A 16,863-nucleotide genomic window follows, 5' to 3' on the forward strand; every position below is an offset into this window, starting at 1 on the left:
ATTTGTATAATGTATTTTATTAACTTCTAATAAACTTCTACACACTGGAAACCCTTGATAACATATATCAGCCCTATTTAATTTACAATAAATAAGTTCTTCAATATGATCACTTAGAGTAATCAATATACCAAATTACTTTTCGTCAAAGATAAAAGCATGAGAACTTAAATTAGAGGATTCCTTTTCTAGGAGTACATCTATTTATATGTTGAATAACCTTTTAGTATAGATAGCAAATCTGTTTTAGCTTTTTCAGGAAAAAGGTACAGCAATATTTCAGAAATACATCAAACTATCCTCTGAAATTAGTAAACATCAGTATTCTCTGCATACACAGGTTTCAGTTGGGAAAAAATATTATTCAAATAAGGAACAAAATTACATTCAACAAAACTTGATTTGCTTTTGTAGGGGGTTTAGGTAGAATAAATTAGTTTTGTGTTTTTCATGGTAGAGGAGAATGGTGAATGTAGAATTCCTTCATCTTAAATTATAGTCAGTAAAAACATAATTCCTGTTTATGGATCTTTGAGCTTTAAATCATAATTGCATTGCAAGTCTTGATATTTTGTTGTGGTGGCCTGGAAATACAATATATCTTCTTTACCCTAATAGGGCCATCAAGAGCAAGAGGGTGAATCCTCTGAGTCAGTTATTCCAGAACGACAACAAGATCCAGCTCTTTGTGAGGTAGGCCTAGTAGTCTCTTAAAAGGCATATATGTTCTGGTTGTTTTTGTGTTGTTTTACTTTTTAAAATCCCCATACTGTAAATAAACCTTTTACAATTTGTAAAGCTATTTTTCAACTTTGCTCACTATCTTTTTACCTTTGTTTGAGTTTTTGGTTGTTTATTTTTTGTCTTTTAAACAACACATGCTCTGGAGAGTTCTTTGTAGCATCTGGGTAGATGTTTGTTTCTATAGGTCTAAAACTACTGTAGCAGAGTAGAAAGCATCAATTACACAACATAATTATGTCTGTAACTGCAGCTGATTGTTCCCAGTGGGACTTTATTCAGCAGGCTGACTGGGTCTTTTGAGTTTTGGTCATTGTATTACATGAAGTTCCAATATTTTTTCTCTATGAAAATGTTTGTTTCATAAGCCATATTATGTTGAAATACACTTTGGTTTTTATGATTTAGCAAAAAAATTTAAGAAGATACATTAAGATCAACTGTGGTTTCTCATACTTTGAAAAATACTTTCTCTTTTTTAAATACCTTTCTTCTGCCCCTTCATCTGGCCCTTTGGATTCTCCTTTGAGAGAAATGTTGTGCTTTTATTTCTTAATGATTCTAAGTAGGATGAAGGATCTAATATTGACTATGGTTTTCACTCCAGAACATGTTTATTATTGGTGGTTGTGGTATACATAAGTATAAATTTCAGATGTAATTCCATATGATAACCCTAGGAATATCTTAACTAGACTTGAAAGATTTAGGTTAAAATAGAAAGAATCTTCTCCTACCACTAACTAATAAAGATCAAACTAATTATGAATCTGAGACTGAAGACTTTAGATGAAGCACAAGTGTCACATTTATTAAAAAACAAAAAGATAGGAGAAAGGCACAAACATGGCCAATTTGACTTTGACCTTCAACTAATGACAGTTTAGGTAGAATACCCTCATGCCAACTCCCTGGCACATTGCTCGATGAAAGTAGAAGATGGGATTATTCACACAGAATTAAATAATTCCATGTCACAAATTCACTACCTATTTCCAAGATATTCCCATCTATGTAGAGATGAAGCCAGTGGCTGTGGATTTTCTGTTCTGCCCCTTGAGAGAGTCATGTGGTTTTCCATTGAAAGGTGAGGGCTAAGACCCTCCCACAGACCCCTGCTGTTTCCCTGAGCCACCAAAGACCTCTATTAAATGGATGGTTTGGGACTACGAAGAGGTAACTGGCAGATTGAAGAGCAGTGTGTTTGTTTCATGATGATGCAAATCTCAGTCCCATTGTATTATGTAGTGTTGTTACTCAGCCTGTGTGTTTAATAACACATTCTTCTTTGTAGGATTGTCATGTTATAGACACTCCTATGGACTTCAGCACTGTGAAAGAAACTTTGGAAGCAGGAAACTATGGTAGTCCTCTGGAATTTTATAAGGATGTTCGCCAAATATTCAGCAACTCCAAAGCTTATACCTCTAATAAAAAGTCAAGGGTATGAAAAAAACAATATTAGGTGGATTAATTACCTAAGTGTTTAGTTATATATATCAGGCAATTTTCTTTCACCAGTTTTAAAATTGCTAAACAAGTATGTACTACCATTCTGACATAGTTTCTAAAGTTTGATTCTCAGTACTTTCCCTGAAACAGTTTATTAAGCATGCATTAAAGATACATTTAGCATAGTCATTCTGAAATTAAGCCCTTCTTCCTTTCTCCTACCTGCCTCTTCTTTACTCTTAAGTAATACCTATATTTGCCAGAGAGAAGTCAAGGAAAGTAGTGGTAGAAATTTGAGTACTCTTTAATATGTCCAATAAATAATTTGATAAATAAAAATGGTTGATTGGATTAATTTATATGAAATATTTAGATTAGCTCTGAATATTTATGTCCCTTTATTATAACAAATTAGTGAACTATATTGGGAAATTATAACTGTTTATTCATACTCACATTTAATACTTTCTCTGTGTTTTGTCAGTATTTAAGCATCTTGAGAATGAAAAAGTAATAATTTTTTGTGTTTTCTAAACACTAGTATCTGATTAACTTTAAAATCAATTGCACAGTAGGTATATACATGCTCACTTCCACTTCATATGACATGAATTTTCACTGATTTCTGTACACATAATTTTTCACACTTGATTTATTTTCTACATTTACATGTGTACTGATAAATATTTGTATAATCTTTAAACGGTAGGTTTTATATATTGAAGCCTTTTTTAAAAATATATATTATGAACATTTTTCCATCTTATTATTACTCTTTGAAAACAGAAGAGTAGGTGGTTTTGTGTAGGTGGTTTTGTGTTGTTTAAACAGCGTCCTGGTGCTAGAGATTTAGGTTGTTTTTAGTTTTTCACTTAAAATGGATAAGGCTGTGTCTAACATCTTTAACATCCTTGAACGTAATTATTTTGTGTGTGTAATTCTCTGATATTTCCTTAGGATAGATTCCTAAAGATGAAATTATTAGCCAAAGGATGTATATATTTTAACGTTTTTGGCAAATATTGCAGATTGTCCTTAGAATGTTGTTCAGGTTAAAATACCCACTGGCAATGTATAAGAATGTTTTTTCCTCCCCTTCCCAAAATTGGATATTATCTTTTAAAAATCTTTATTAATTTGTAGGTGAAAATGGTATTTTGTTTAATTCTTCAGGAAGAATTTTTCAAGTGTAAGAAGCACATATATTATGTCTGAAAGGATGATGTTGATATTGTTCAGGCATGTTTATAACCTGTTATTTTTATATAATTAAAGTAGTTGGTAAAACAAGACTAATTTCTACCTTTTCAGATCTATAGCATGACATTGCGATTATCTGCCTTATTTGAAAGTCATATTAAAAATATCGTCTCTGAATATAAGTCAGCAATCCAGAGTCAGAAGAGGAGAAGGCCACGGTACAGAAAACGTCTAAGAAGTAGCAGCAGTTCATTATCTAGTAGCAGAGCTCCTAGGTATATTACATTGACATAGCAGTTTAGTTTTCAAAGCATCTTGTATGTATTACCTCACTTCTTAAAGTTTATTGACTGCTTTGAAGGAATCCAAGAGATTTTTTGTTGTTGTTGTTAGAACTCTTATACCTGTGTAAAGGTGGAGCTGGTAACCCAAAGCCTTGTTTATATGGATTTTACTATACCAAAACCTTTTTTTTTTAATTTTAATGATTGAAATTTAACTTTGTCCTATTACCAATTTGAAGTATTTCACTTAAATTATATTGCATTTCTTCTTTGCTTAGCTTAAGCATTTTGTATCATACTATCATAATATATTGCTAATAGAAAAAATTGTTCATTATTATATATTTTTACTTATAGTCCAAAAGGGAAACAGAAACAAATGAAGTTACAGCCTAAAAATGACCAGAATACCTCAGTGTCTTATGCCAGGACTAGCTCTCCTTTCTCATCTCCTGGTAAATATGTCTTTTGTTTTTCGTGTTCTGTATTTTAGTTTAACTAAAGAATATAGAAGAGGCAGCATGGTTTATAATGCAAGGAGCAGTGGATTTGGATGTATCAATAGAAAAGTTGCATTTTATCCCCAGTTCTCTGTGGCCCTGGGTAAGACATTAGGTCATAGGACTTAGTTTCTTCATTTTTAAAGTGAGGGTGTTAAGACTAGATGAATTTTAAAGTCACTTAGTTTTAAAATTATGTGACTTTATGATTTTTAACATCTGTAATATCTCAGACCACTCATCTATAATATATTTGCCAACCTAAGAATTGAAGATTCATAGTGTGGGGAGGTGGTTTCCTTGGACAAGTTTTTCTGACAAACTGTGCTTGAAAGCTTAATGATGTAATAAAACATTTGTTCTCAAAATATTCATATTTTCTTTAAACAGTTTGTAATTTTGATGTTAGAGTGAAATAACTGAGATATAGTTTTTAAAAAAGCCTGTTTAAATTTCTGAAAACATAATTATGTTAGCATTACATTTTTTTTTAATGTAAGTTTCAGATGCTGCTGAAGGGCTGTCACTGTATTTACTTGATGACGAACTGGATGGGCCATTTTCTTCATCGAGCTTCAGTGGATATAGCCGAAGTGGAAATAGCCATGACCCAGGGAAAGCCAAATCATTTCGAAATAAAGTTTTGCCGATTAAACAAGGTAAGAAATAAATATGGACAGGGCATTTATTCTTTGTTCCTTTATGATGGCAGACAAATCATTTAAAAGCTGATGTATTTAGGTAGTAAAAATTAGCATGTTCTTATAGTTAATGAGGATTTCAATATTGTCAGCTTTGAGTCAGATAGGATTTCATATGCAGATTTCCAAACATATCTTAGTCTTTTAAAATAAAATTTTAAATGAGTAGGGAGAAAAAACTAAATGAAAAGATCTTTCCCCAAGCACAGTAAAAACTAGACTGTTTGACACATTTAGGGTTTTTCATATTATTAAACCATATGAATAAGAAAGGAAAAAGAATCCAAAATCACCTTTAAATAGGCCTCATATATATATATATATATATATATATATATTTAGGCCTCATATTTTTAAGGGCTACCCCAATTTTACAAAAGGGTTTGTGTTGAAAAGTGAGCCTTCTTTCAGTCAACATCCACTTCTAAAACCTTCCTTTGGTTTTCCAGTTATGTTACTCAGGTATTCTCTTCCTTTGGGGGCCTGCTGTCTCAATAATTCAGGGGTTTTCAGACTGTTCTACCTATTTCTGGATAATCCAAAAAGGTACTTCAGAAATACTCAGAAGAGCTTTCTCCTTTCAACCAGAACAACTCTGTTTTTTATTTCATGTGATGAGCTTTCATATAACTTTTATTTGAATTATAATTTTCACTGCTTAAAAAGAAATCACAGACCTAATAATTCATTATCAGGTACATCCATTTTGGACCATGTCTGAGGGCATCGGTTATAAATACTGGAAGGTTATTGTTGTTATGCAGACTTTCTTCTTATACTTAGTCCTATGTTATGGACCCTGAGCATGTTCACAGAAAGTTCTAATATGTTCATCTATTTGAAGTTTGTGAAGAATAATTAATATGCTTTTATAAATATGTTTATTGGAATATATATTTCTATTTTATATAAATTTTTAATGAAAGATTAAGTAGCTTATTCATTGTTATTGAAGTATCAAATAACTTAAAAATAGATGTTCTAAATACATATTTTATATCAGTTATGTGAGAAATATTGAAACTTCAGATTACTTTAAAATAATTAGTGCCTTTATTTTTCCAATTTATATCTTTACCCTCTCCTCTGATCCTGCTGCCATTGCATACTCATGGCACTTCTCTTTTTGCTCTATCCTTCACTGTCAAGCTTTTAGAAAGAATAGCTTATACTTCCTACCTCTATTTTCTTTCTATTTAAACATTCCTTTATGCTTTGTAGTCTGGCCTCTTCCCATACCACTCTCCAAAAGCTTTTTTCCCCAGAATCACCAGTAATCTTCAGTGACCAACCAGTGTCCTTTTCTTAGTCCCCATCTCCTTGATCTCTCTATATCGTTGCATGCTATTGACTACACCCTCTAGGAACTCCACTGCCTGGCTTCTATACTCTACTGATCCTATATCTCTGTTTCTCCTATATTTCTATATTTTGTCTTTTCTTTGGCCTTTCATGCCACCTATTTTCAGTTTCTCACTTTTTTGTCTTCTACAAATAAAGGAATTTAATAACTACATCTATCATCTTTATGCTCATGACTCCAAATTCATATATCTAGCCCTAACATCTCTTTATTCTACCAGTCTCATTTCCAGTACTTCTTTAAAAAAATTTCCCTTGAGTGCTTATCATCCATTTTTTTAAATTTTTTTTATTAGTTTCTGCTTTATAACAAAGTGAATCAGTCATACATATACATCTGTTCCCACATCCCTTCCCTCATGCATCTCCCTCCCTCCCACCCTCCCCATCCCACCCCTCCAGGCGGTCACAAAGCACTGAGCTGATCTCCCTGTGCTATGCGGCTTCCCACTATCTATCTACCTTACGTTTGGTAGTGTATATATGTCCATGCCTCTCTTTCGCTTTGTCACAGCTTACCCTCCCCACTCCCCATATCCTCAATTCCATTCTCAAGTAGGTCTGTGTCTTTATTCCCGTTTTACCCCTAGGTTCTTCATGACATTTTTTTTAATTCCATATATATGTGTTAGCATACGGTATTTGTCTTTCTCTTTCTGACTTACTTCACTCTGTATGACAGACTCTAGGTCTATCCACCTCATCACAAATAGCTCAGTTTTGTTTCTTTTTATGGCTGAGTAATATTCCATTGTATATATGTGCCACATCTTCTTTATCCATTCATCTGATGATGGACACTTAGGTATCATCCATTTTTATGTTTCAAGATTGCTTCTTTTTTTGCACTCACTATTTCAGTTAATGGCACCATCATCTTCTGAGTCATCCAGCTTAAAATCTTACAGTGTTCTTTGACTCACCTTTTATCCCTCATAAGTGTCAGTTGCTAAGTTTTGTGAAGTCTACAACTTTTTAGTATCACTCAAATCTCTTGCTACAGTTTGTATTGCTATCCCCATAGTCTCTAGCCTAGTATAATAGTCAACATGGGCTGTCACAGCAAGATACCACAGATTGGCTTAAACAACAGATGTTCATTTTTTAGTAGCTATATTGAGATACCATTTGACATATAAAAATTGTATATATTTAAAGTGTACAATTTGATATTTTGATATACATATACACCATGAAATGGTCACCACAATCAAACTAATTAACATATCAATCACCTCTACATAGTTACCGAGTGTGTGTGTATGTGTGTGTGTGTTCAGGAGATTTAAGGTCTATCCTCTTAGCAAATTTCAGGTATACGATACAGTATTGTTAACTGTAGTCACCATGCTGCATATGTGATATCCAGAATAACTGAATCTTTGTACCCTTTAACCAACACCTCCCCATTTTTCCTCCCTCCAGCCCCTGGCAACCTCCACCCTACTCTCTCCCTCTATGAGTATGACTGTTTTAGATTATAGATATAAATGATATCATGCAATATTTCTCTTTCTGTATCTTGCATATGTTGCTTAGCATAATGTCCTCCAGCTCCATGCATGTTGTCATAAATGGCAATATTTCCTTCTTTTATCCATTCATCTGTAGAGAGACATACAGGTTGTTTCCATGTCTTGGCTGTTGTGAATAATGCTACACTGAACATGGGAATACAGATATCTCTTCAAGATGCTGATTTCAATTTCTTTGGTTATATATCCAGAAGTGGGTTTGCTGGATCAAATTGTAGTTCTATTTTTAGTTTTTTTTAAGGAACCTCCATACTGATTTCCATAATGGCTGTACTAATTTACTTTCTCACCAACAGCGTACAGGGGTTCCCTTTACTCCACATCCTCACCAACACTTGTTATCTTTTATCTTTTTGATATTAGCCACCCTAACAGGTGTGAGGTGATATCTGATTGTGGTTTTGATTTACATTTCACTGATGGTTAGAGATGTTGAGCACCTTTTCATATACCTACAACAGACATTTATTTTCTCACAGTTCTGGAGGTTCAAAATCCAAGACCAAGGTGCCTGCAGGGTTGGTGTCTAGTAAGGGCTTTCTTCCTCGCTTGCTCATGGCTACCTTCTCCCTGTGTCCTCGTGTGAGGTTTTTCTTTGCATACACAGACAAGGAGAGCAAGTGAGCACTGGTGTGTCTTTCTCTTATAAGGACACAGGCAAGTCCTGGTGCATTAGGGCCCACCTACCCTTATGATTTCATTTAATTTTAATTACTTCCTTAAAGGCTCCACGTACAGTCATATTGGGGGTTAGGGCTTCAACATATGTATTTGACGGGGTGGGGTGGGCACACAAAATTCAATCCATAACACCTAGACTATTAGATTAATCTTGTAATTGTGGTTACCATACAACCCTACTCTTTGCTCTCTCCAATTTTGCCAGTCCACTTTCCTATTTTCCTCTTACCTCACTTATTTTTGCCAATTGTTCTTTATCTTTAAATGTTGGAATATACTAAGTCTCAGTCCTCAGCCACCTTCTCTCTCTTTACTTGCTCTCTCAGTGAGCTTTCTTATTTCTCTTTGCCCTAAATGTTATCTCTTTACTGAAAATTTCCAAAATTATATCTCCAACTCTATCCAAGTCTCCCCTGAGTTCTGAACTGGTATATCCACTTGCTTTTTTTCTTTTTCTTTTTTAAAATGTCTTGACTTAGATTTCTAGTAGTATTTCTATCTGGAATCTTGATTTTTTCTTTCCACCAGATTGCCCAAATCTATTCTCCTTCATTGTTCTCTAACCTAGCAAAATATCTCTACCATTCACCAAGTTACTCAGGCATAAAACCTAGGAGTTGATCTTCATTTTGTGCTTAACACTTGACATCCAATCCATCAGCAATTTCTGTCAGTTTGAACTATGAAGGTTGGTTCTGGTAGCTCCCCCAGAAGGAAATATTCTAAATCTAATCACTTATCATCACCTTTATTGATACATCTCTCATCATTTCTTACCTAGACCATTGCAATGTACTCCCAACTGATCTCTGCTTTCAATCTTGCCCCTCCTATATTCCATTATCTATACAGCAACCATAGCACTCTTAAAAATGTAAATCAGATCCTGTCATTCTCTAGCTTTAAAACTCTCCACTGGCAGTCATCTCCTACTACTTCTTATTTTTCTCTTCCACTCTAATTATACTGGGTTCCTGTTTCCTTCAGTGGAATGTTCTTTCCCCAGATCTCACTTCATTCAGTTCTTTTCTCAAATACTGCCTCAGCAGAAAAGTCTTCCCTATCTAATATACCCCCCATACATACATTCACACTCTTTTTTTTTTACCCACTTTTCTTTTTCTTTGTAACCCATATTAGTACTTGAAGTTATATTATGTATTTGTTTACTTCATTGTCTATCAGGGTTTCCACACTAAAATATAAATTCAAAGATCAAGGACTTTGTCTCATCATTGCCATATTCCAAAGTCCATACAATGCCTGGCAGATAGTAGGTAATCAATAATATTTGTTGAATGAATGAATAAAATTATTCTGATGCATGTTCCCAGATTATTCCTTCTAGAGTTCAAGCCCTTAAAATTTCTACCAAGCTACCTCACCACCCATCATCCCTCTACACTCCCCCCATCCCCTGCAAAAAGCAATTAGATAAAAATTAAAACCTTAGTATCTTTAATTTCAAACAGATTTAAATTCATACTCCAGCACTCTCCATGATTTTACCCCATCTATCTTTGGGCACCAAATATATTTTGATAGACTTTTTATTTTACTTTTGAACCTAAATAACCATCTTATCAATGTCAAAGCTTAACTTTAAAAATTATTCATCTTGATTTAGATCACTCCCTTGATGGACCCCTCATAAATGGTGATGGCAGAGAGCCCCGGGCAGGAATCAAGAGGAAACTACTTAGTGCATCAGAAGAAGATGAGAGCATGGGAAGAGAAGAGAAAGAGAAAAAAGAAACAAAAGAGAAATCACATTTATCTTCCTCAGAGAGTGGAGAGTTAGGATCCAGTTTAAGTTCTGAAAGTACCTGTGGTTCTGATTCTGACTCTGAATCAACTTCCAGAACAGATCAAGATTACGTAGATGGCGACCATGACTATAGCAAATTCATACAAACTAGGCCTAAAAGAAAACTCAGAAAGCAATATGCCAATGGAAAAAGAAACTGGAAGACGAGAGGCACGGGAGGAAGAGGCAGATGGGGCAGATGGGGTAGATGGAGTAGAGGAGGCAGAGGAAGAGGAGGCAGGGGACGAGGCAGTCGAGGAAGAGGTGGAGGTGGCACGAGAGGGAGAGGGAGAGGGAGAGGAGGAAGAGGTGCTTCTAGAGGAGCCACCAGAGCCAAACGTGCACGTATTGCAGATGATGAATTTGATACTATGTTTTCAGGACGTTTCAGTAGACTGCCTCGAATTAAAACAAGAAACCAAGGCAGGAGGACTGTTTTATATAATGATGATTCTGATAATGACAATTTTGTGTCCACTGAAGATCCTCTAAATCTTGGTACATCCAGATCAGGCAGAGTCCGTAAAATGACAGAAAAAGCCAGGGTTAGCCATCTCATGGGATGGAATTATTAACAGTTAATAAATTTAGAATAATTTTAAAAATTTAATGGCCTTCTACTGCAGGGAATTTACCAGGAAATCTACAAAGCAAGTTGTGTGGGGACTTCTGCTTCCTTTCACATTGGTGCTTTTCCATTATGCCAGTATACATTTGTTTCAAGACTTTTGATCTCCACACTTCATTTGTTCAAACAAGCCTTATTCATTAGGCCTTAAATTTTAAAAAAAATCTACACACACACACACACACACACACACACAGACATACACACACACCACAGACACACTACAGATTTACTACATGAAGGGAGCATTCAGCTTCTTAAGAGTAGCATGACATTTTTATCTCAATGGAATATCCCTCTTTTGCTTTTGTATCACAGAAGTATAGCACCTTCTTACAGAGTTTTATATAGTTTGTTTTTGCCATTTTGATTCCTGTACCAGTAATAATAACTTTTGCACAATACACCAATCCTAAAGGCAGCTATTAAATGTTTACAGTTTCTATATTGTAAGAACGATCTGGATTATTTTACTCTTCCCAGGCCAAACTTTCATGAATTGTACTGAACTGAAGTATATATTTATACTACAGTTTTTTTGGGGGGTGGGGGGTTCTTAATACGCTTTTCATTGATTTGCTTAATTCATGTTAAAGGTGAGAAAGGGTTGGTGCCTTGTAAATATGTAGCAAATCTTTGTGGTGTGTCCTGATGTGTGCATTAACTTTATTAAAAAAAGAATACTTGAGGTATCAATCTAGACAAGGTGCCAAATGCAAAAGTTTCTTGCATCCATTTTCTTTTTCCTATTATATTTTATTGCATTAATAGAACTTGTGTAGCTTAAAAAATAACTTAAACATTTGAAAAATCCTCATCCACAAAGAATAACTTAATAGTAGCTCAGCTACCTCTATTAACTACAACTACTGGAAACATTAAGAAAAATAGATGCTGTCATTCATTACTAAGGAGAAATAGAACAAGCTTGATAGGAGTGAATACTCATAAGTTATAAGCTGAGAGGTTAGTAATTGTATTGGTTCTCAAATTAATAGTTGTAATTAACAAACTTTCTTTAGTATGCTCTACCTTATTAGTCTTTTCTTAGAACATATTTGTATAAGTAGACTTGATCTACTACTTATATATCTCTGCTACCACTTACTATTTAACAGCTGTGAGTGACTAGTTTTGAATTTTAAAATGTAACACAGCACCTAGTTTGAGTTGGAATGTTTTGGCTAGCTAATATTTTGAATCAACTTCAATAGGGTTCTGCTCATACCATTCCAAAGGGTTCTTCTGTGATAATCTTTCAGAATAGAACCTGGTTGCACTGCACACTGATATTTTGAGTCATTATTTTATAGATTAAAAAACTTTAAACCGTATGGTCTTGTTTACAGCAGTAGAGTGCACATGGTTCCATAAGTGAGCTTGAGTTCCAAGATCAATTTTACTCTTCAAATTTGAGAGATTGCAAATTCGCTAATTCATTAGATTCTTAGATTTTTTGAGGTGAGAAGGATAATATTGATCTCTGTTTTTGTAGCAACCGATTTGTTGCGCATAGATCAGTCTTGTGGGATAAAAGAAACGTTTTAATGTATGCTTAGTAATCCCAGGATATTTCCTAAGCTAATGTATTTGTCTCATGCTTTCAATCATTTCATGCATCTGAAAATCCTTAAGTGCAGAGGAAGGAGTACACACATAACTTTGCTTTTTTGGTTGGGTTGGGTGGGGGTTATTCTCGGACTAACATCTTTAAGCAATTTTCACTTGCAGTAGAAATGATGTTCAGGCTTTAAGAAAGTATTGTGAATTAGTATTGTGAATTATTAATGGAACTAACTTCTGTTACTGGACAGTAGATCAAGCTGATTTTTTGTTGTTGTTGTTGTTGTTGTCTACTTTTCACTAAACCAAAATTACTTCTGGTTGTAACTCAGCTGCCACTTTTAACCATAATATAGATTCAAAAATATTCATGTTTAAAACTCTACATTTGATTTTTGCTAAAATCTACTATTTTAGTTATTCATATCTTAGACATTTAGACTAAATGTGTGCCTGTGTTTTCCTGGAATCGATAACACTTTGGCCTACCCTATTCAAAGTAACATAGTTACTTAAATTCGTGGATATACTCAAATGTGTATCATGTGTATCATTTTAGTGTGAAAAAAAATTTTTGACATTCTTCTATGAAGAGCCGACCTCTTGAAATGTAGAAGAATTGCCATCTGTGTGATTTAGCTATCTCAAGCTTTATTTATAATTTATTTTGAAAAATAAAAATGGCACATTTATTTCCCAAACGTCAAGATTTTCTAGGTTTAGATAACTAGAATAATAAGGCTGAAGACATTTTTAAGCATATTTTATATGTAGTGAGATACTGTGAAAATACTAGTGAACAGCATTTTGCTGTGATATTGATTTCAGTTATTAGGATTTAAAGTTAGTCACCAGGGTATGTTAGATGAGCATAGTTATCATTTATTACAAAACAAACAGATTGTTTTCTGTTTGCATGCAAATTATTTTAATAAGTGTGAAAATAAAAGTTTGGAAGACAGTATTTTTACTTTTATATCTGGACTCCCTCCCCCCCCATTTATACTTTGCTTTTTTTTTGTAATACCACCTCCTGTGAATGTGTTGTAATTTATATCGCATTGATATTTTATCACTTTAATTTTTTAGAGGTCCTTAAAACCTAAATAAGATCTGGGTTTAGCCATAGCAAAGAAAGTAGGAAATGAGCTAAGAATTTTGAAGAAAAGTCTAAATCTTAAATAAGTTGCTAAGAAAAAAACAGTTACATTTAGGCCCATGAGACCATATACATGTACAAGCCTATTCCTATGCTAGGTATTAACAGTCAATGAATTGTAATATTTCTCATGAATGCTAATAATGTTTTAATTCCCAGCTTTAAGATCCTAGCATGTGTATCTGTTTATGAAAACAGAATTGTGTGTTTCTTCTATGGCTTGCTGTGTGTATCTCTTCCAGCAATAGGATGCTTTCCAAAACATTCACTAGCCTATTAATGTAATGACTAGATATGTTTGTGTGTGTGCACGTGGGTGCTCGTGCCTGCACGCACACACACACATGCATAGGTCTATATGTAGATTTTCCCCCCCAACTTGACACGCTTTATCTCAGACATTAAAAAAAAAAAAGTTTGTATGGAAGACAGCCGTTTTCACTGTCTACCAATTTATTGCCTCTGTTGTAAAGTGCTTAGCCTGTATATATACTGCTTGATCATCCATATCATTATGCCTTCTAGATAAACAATCTAGGTTTTGTCGTGTACATGTGTCCTATTTTTTTAAAATCTAATTTGCCCTTCTTTCATATGTTTCTTTGTTTCCCTTCCCAGAGATCAGGCTTGTGCTGGAATTATTCCATACAGCACTTTGTTTACCCAGAGGCTAAGAAACTGAGTAAAATTAATAAATCTTATTCTGCACAACTGTGTGCTCAGATACGTAACTCAGCCTTCCAGTACTTTGAACTAAATTTGAGTCATTTACCTTTGTTGTTGTTTTTGTTGTAATCCTAGGTTGTCATCAGACAATAACAGAATAATTAAAAGAGAAAGATGTGAATGCTACTTCTAGCTTTTTGATAAAAACATTTTTGAGCATTTTTCAAAATTTGTATGTTGTGGTAGTGATAAAATTAAACACCTTATTACTTGCTCATATATCTCGGGAATTATTTTATGCACATTTACCAACTGGTACTTATCTTTAAAGTTGGAATTTTCTTTTTTTTTTAAGCTGGAATTTTCACATCCTCAAAAAGACTTACATCCTGTATAATTTTCAGTATAATTTTATATCCAGCCTTTTAAACAATTACCAACATTTCAAGTTCTGAAATAAATAGTTTACTTCTGGGGGAAGGAATGGAAATTTCAACATTTAAAGTTCATTGTTTTAAATGTTAACTCCATCCCCAACATCTTTGTGTTACATGAGGGTTTATGAAAGTTATATTGAAAATAGAATATTCTAACATGGTTTTAAGGCTTGTTTTAAAAAATAGTGTGAAAATATTTTCATGATTTTTTGCTTTTCACCTCTCAGTAAAGTTTCTTTACCAAGTTTAATTTACCAAATTTAACAAGTTTTGTTTAAATTCTAATTATGAGGTTAAATTATTTTCATGGTGCTATATTTTGTATAATATGGATTGTCCTCAAATTTTTTGACATTTATTTCTTATATAGTCTTATCCTTGATTATTTCCTTTTCCATCATTTCTCTCCTGCTTGCTTTTATCCTCATTTCTCTTTCTGCATTGAAGAGTGCACCTAATTTAGCAAACTTCAACAAGACTGGCAATTTATGATTCATTGATGGAAGAAGTACAGTAGAAAGGCCCTGCAGTTTAGAGTTAAGGTGTGTTTGTTTATTTATATGTATGCCCATTTGTTATTCTTATGCCTATCTTAATTAAGTTTAGAATATGAGACTTTGACATAAAAGCATTGTAAGTATTTTCTAAAAAATAAAACTATTGATACGTATTAAAATCGCCATTGGTAATTGACTTTTAAAATCACATACAAAAATATTTAGAAACACAGTTGGGAAATGTGTTTTTACATATACCACCAGATACATATTAGGCAGTACTACAAATGTTAATTCTTTAAACAATACTGTGGTGATGGCAATCAGTAAGTTATTTCTTTGTCCTGTAACTTATCATCCTTGTCTTTTGTAATCCCTTACAAAGTATTAACAAAACTGTACTTTATGTTTGTTCTTAGTATCCATAAATTTTAAGGTAGAAAATCATTCAGTTAATAGTTGACGTGATATTGTATATGGACAAAATGTCCATTAAACTAAAATTCAGTAAAGAAAGGTAAACTAAACTGGCTTGGTTTATAAAAGATGTTTTGTTTGGCAATTATTAGTCTTTATAAGCAATTATCTTCAAAGAAAAAAAACTGAACTAATTTGTTGCCATTCTTTATGGGATGTTTACAATAAAATTCCAAGTTGTTTGGAATCGATTGCACTCTTCCTGCTTTGTGCCTCAACTCAGGTACTGGAGATAAATTAACAAAAAGAAAGAAATATGGAGTTACCTTTGCATTATCCAGCTTCAGAAACGGTAACATGTAACTCTTAGGCCTTTCATTTCTTGTCTTTTGTCATATAATATTCTATTATTGTTATTATTTTAATTAGAGAAACTAGGGCTCTTCTTCCTATCAAAGAAAATTAAGGTGTTTTTTTTCTTTTTTTCCTTAGTTGTTGCAGATATTCTTTGGGTCACTTTTAGGTAAAAATATGTTAGCATTTTAAAGTGGGCTGCTTGGTGCATTAAAAAACAGCCTGCAAAGCTTTATTCAACATTTTGTTTTGTAGAGAGAGCTCTTTGAAATGAATAGATTTCTAATGTGTTTATAGTTTATAAGTTTTAACAGCTGAGCTATGAATCTCTGGCATTCTTATTTATAGTAAAATTGCCCACAGAGGCTTAACTATATTATAAATGGTGCTTTAATTCAATGTAAATGAAGAAGGGAGAGACGCAAGGTGAGAGGTAACTTTTAAGCCAGGAACTGGAGGCCCTAACAAGAACATGCCACTTATGCAACTAAATGGCTGCTGAGAATTTTCTTCCCAGTGGTCAGAACTCCATTCGTTTCAAGGTAAGTAAGCTGGCTAAAGACCCAACTGTATGTTTCATACATATACTGTCTGTTTTGTGTATTTAGAATTAAGAAATAAGGTATTTAGCAAAAATATCACCTTTGCCTTCTGGCATCATATCCTATGGCTATGAAAGTAGTCCACATTTTTGCAATATTTGGAGATTTAAGTGGAGATGCATTGTTTGGTATTTGTGTATAGTTGCTTGATTGGTTAAAGATAGCCCTCTTTAAAGATATAAAAGTGTACATTAAAAATGATTAATTAGCAGGCTCTGTTGTTTTCTGACTTCACCTGATACTTTTTTTTGAGATAAAAAAAGTAAAGAATTTTTAT

At 33.5% G+C, this 16,863-nt stretch overlaps 1 protein-coding gene across 2 annotated transcripts in view; it reads left to right on the top strand.

The window, feature by feature from the left end:
- The window catches only part of BRWD3 (bromodomain and WD repeat domain containing 3), a 128,301-nt gene extending 113,421 nt beyond the window's left edge, over positions 1 to 14,880 (top strand). Inside the window, exons 36-41 of one of the 2 annotated variants that reach the window (XM_060086358.1) lie at positions 619 to 693; positions 2,036 to 2,185; positions 3,505 to 3,668; positions 4,035 to 4,132; positions 4,678 to 4,836; positions 10,084 to 14,880. In XM_060086358.1, coding sequence (XP_059942341.1) covers positions 619 to 693; positions 2,036 to 2,185; positions 3,505 to 3,668; positions 4,035 to 4,132; positions 4,678 to 4,836; positions 10,084 to 10,838 — 1,401 coding nt within the window. In that variant the 3' untranslated portion in view covers positions 10,839 to 14,880. The remainder of the gene's footprint in view (positions 1 to 618; positions 694 to 2,035; positions 2,186 to 3,504; positions 3,669 to 4,034; positions 4,133 to 4,677; positions 4,837 to 10,083) is intronic. The other variant, XM_060086359.1, reaches the window with a different exon arrangement.
- Positions 14,881 to 16,863: the final 1,983 nt, after the last annotated feature.

Source organism: Mesoplodon densirostris, chromosome X (assembly GCF_025265405.1).
Source record: "Mesoplodon densirostris isolate mMesDen1 chromosome X, mMesDen1 primary haplotype, whole genome shotgun sequence".
In the NCBI taxonomy this organism is placed as follows: Eukaryota; Metazoa; Chordata; class Mammalia; order Artiodactyla; family Ziphiidae; genus Mesoplodon; species Mesoplodon densirostris.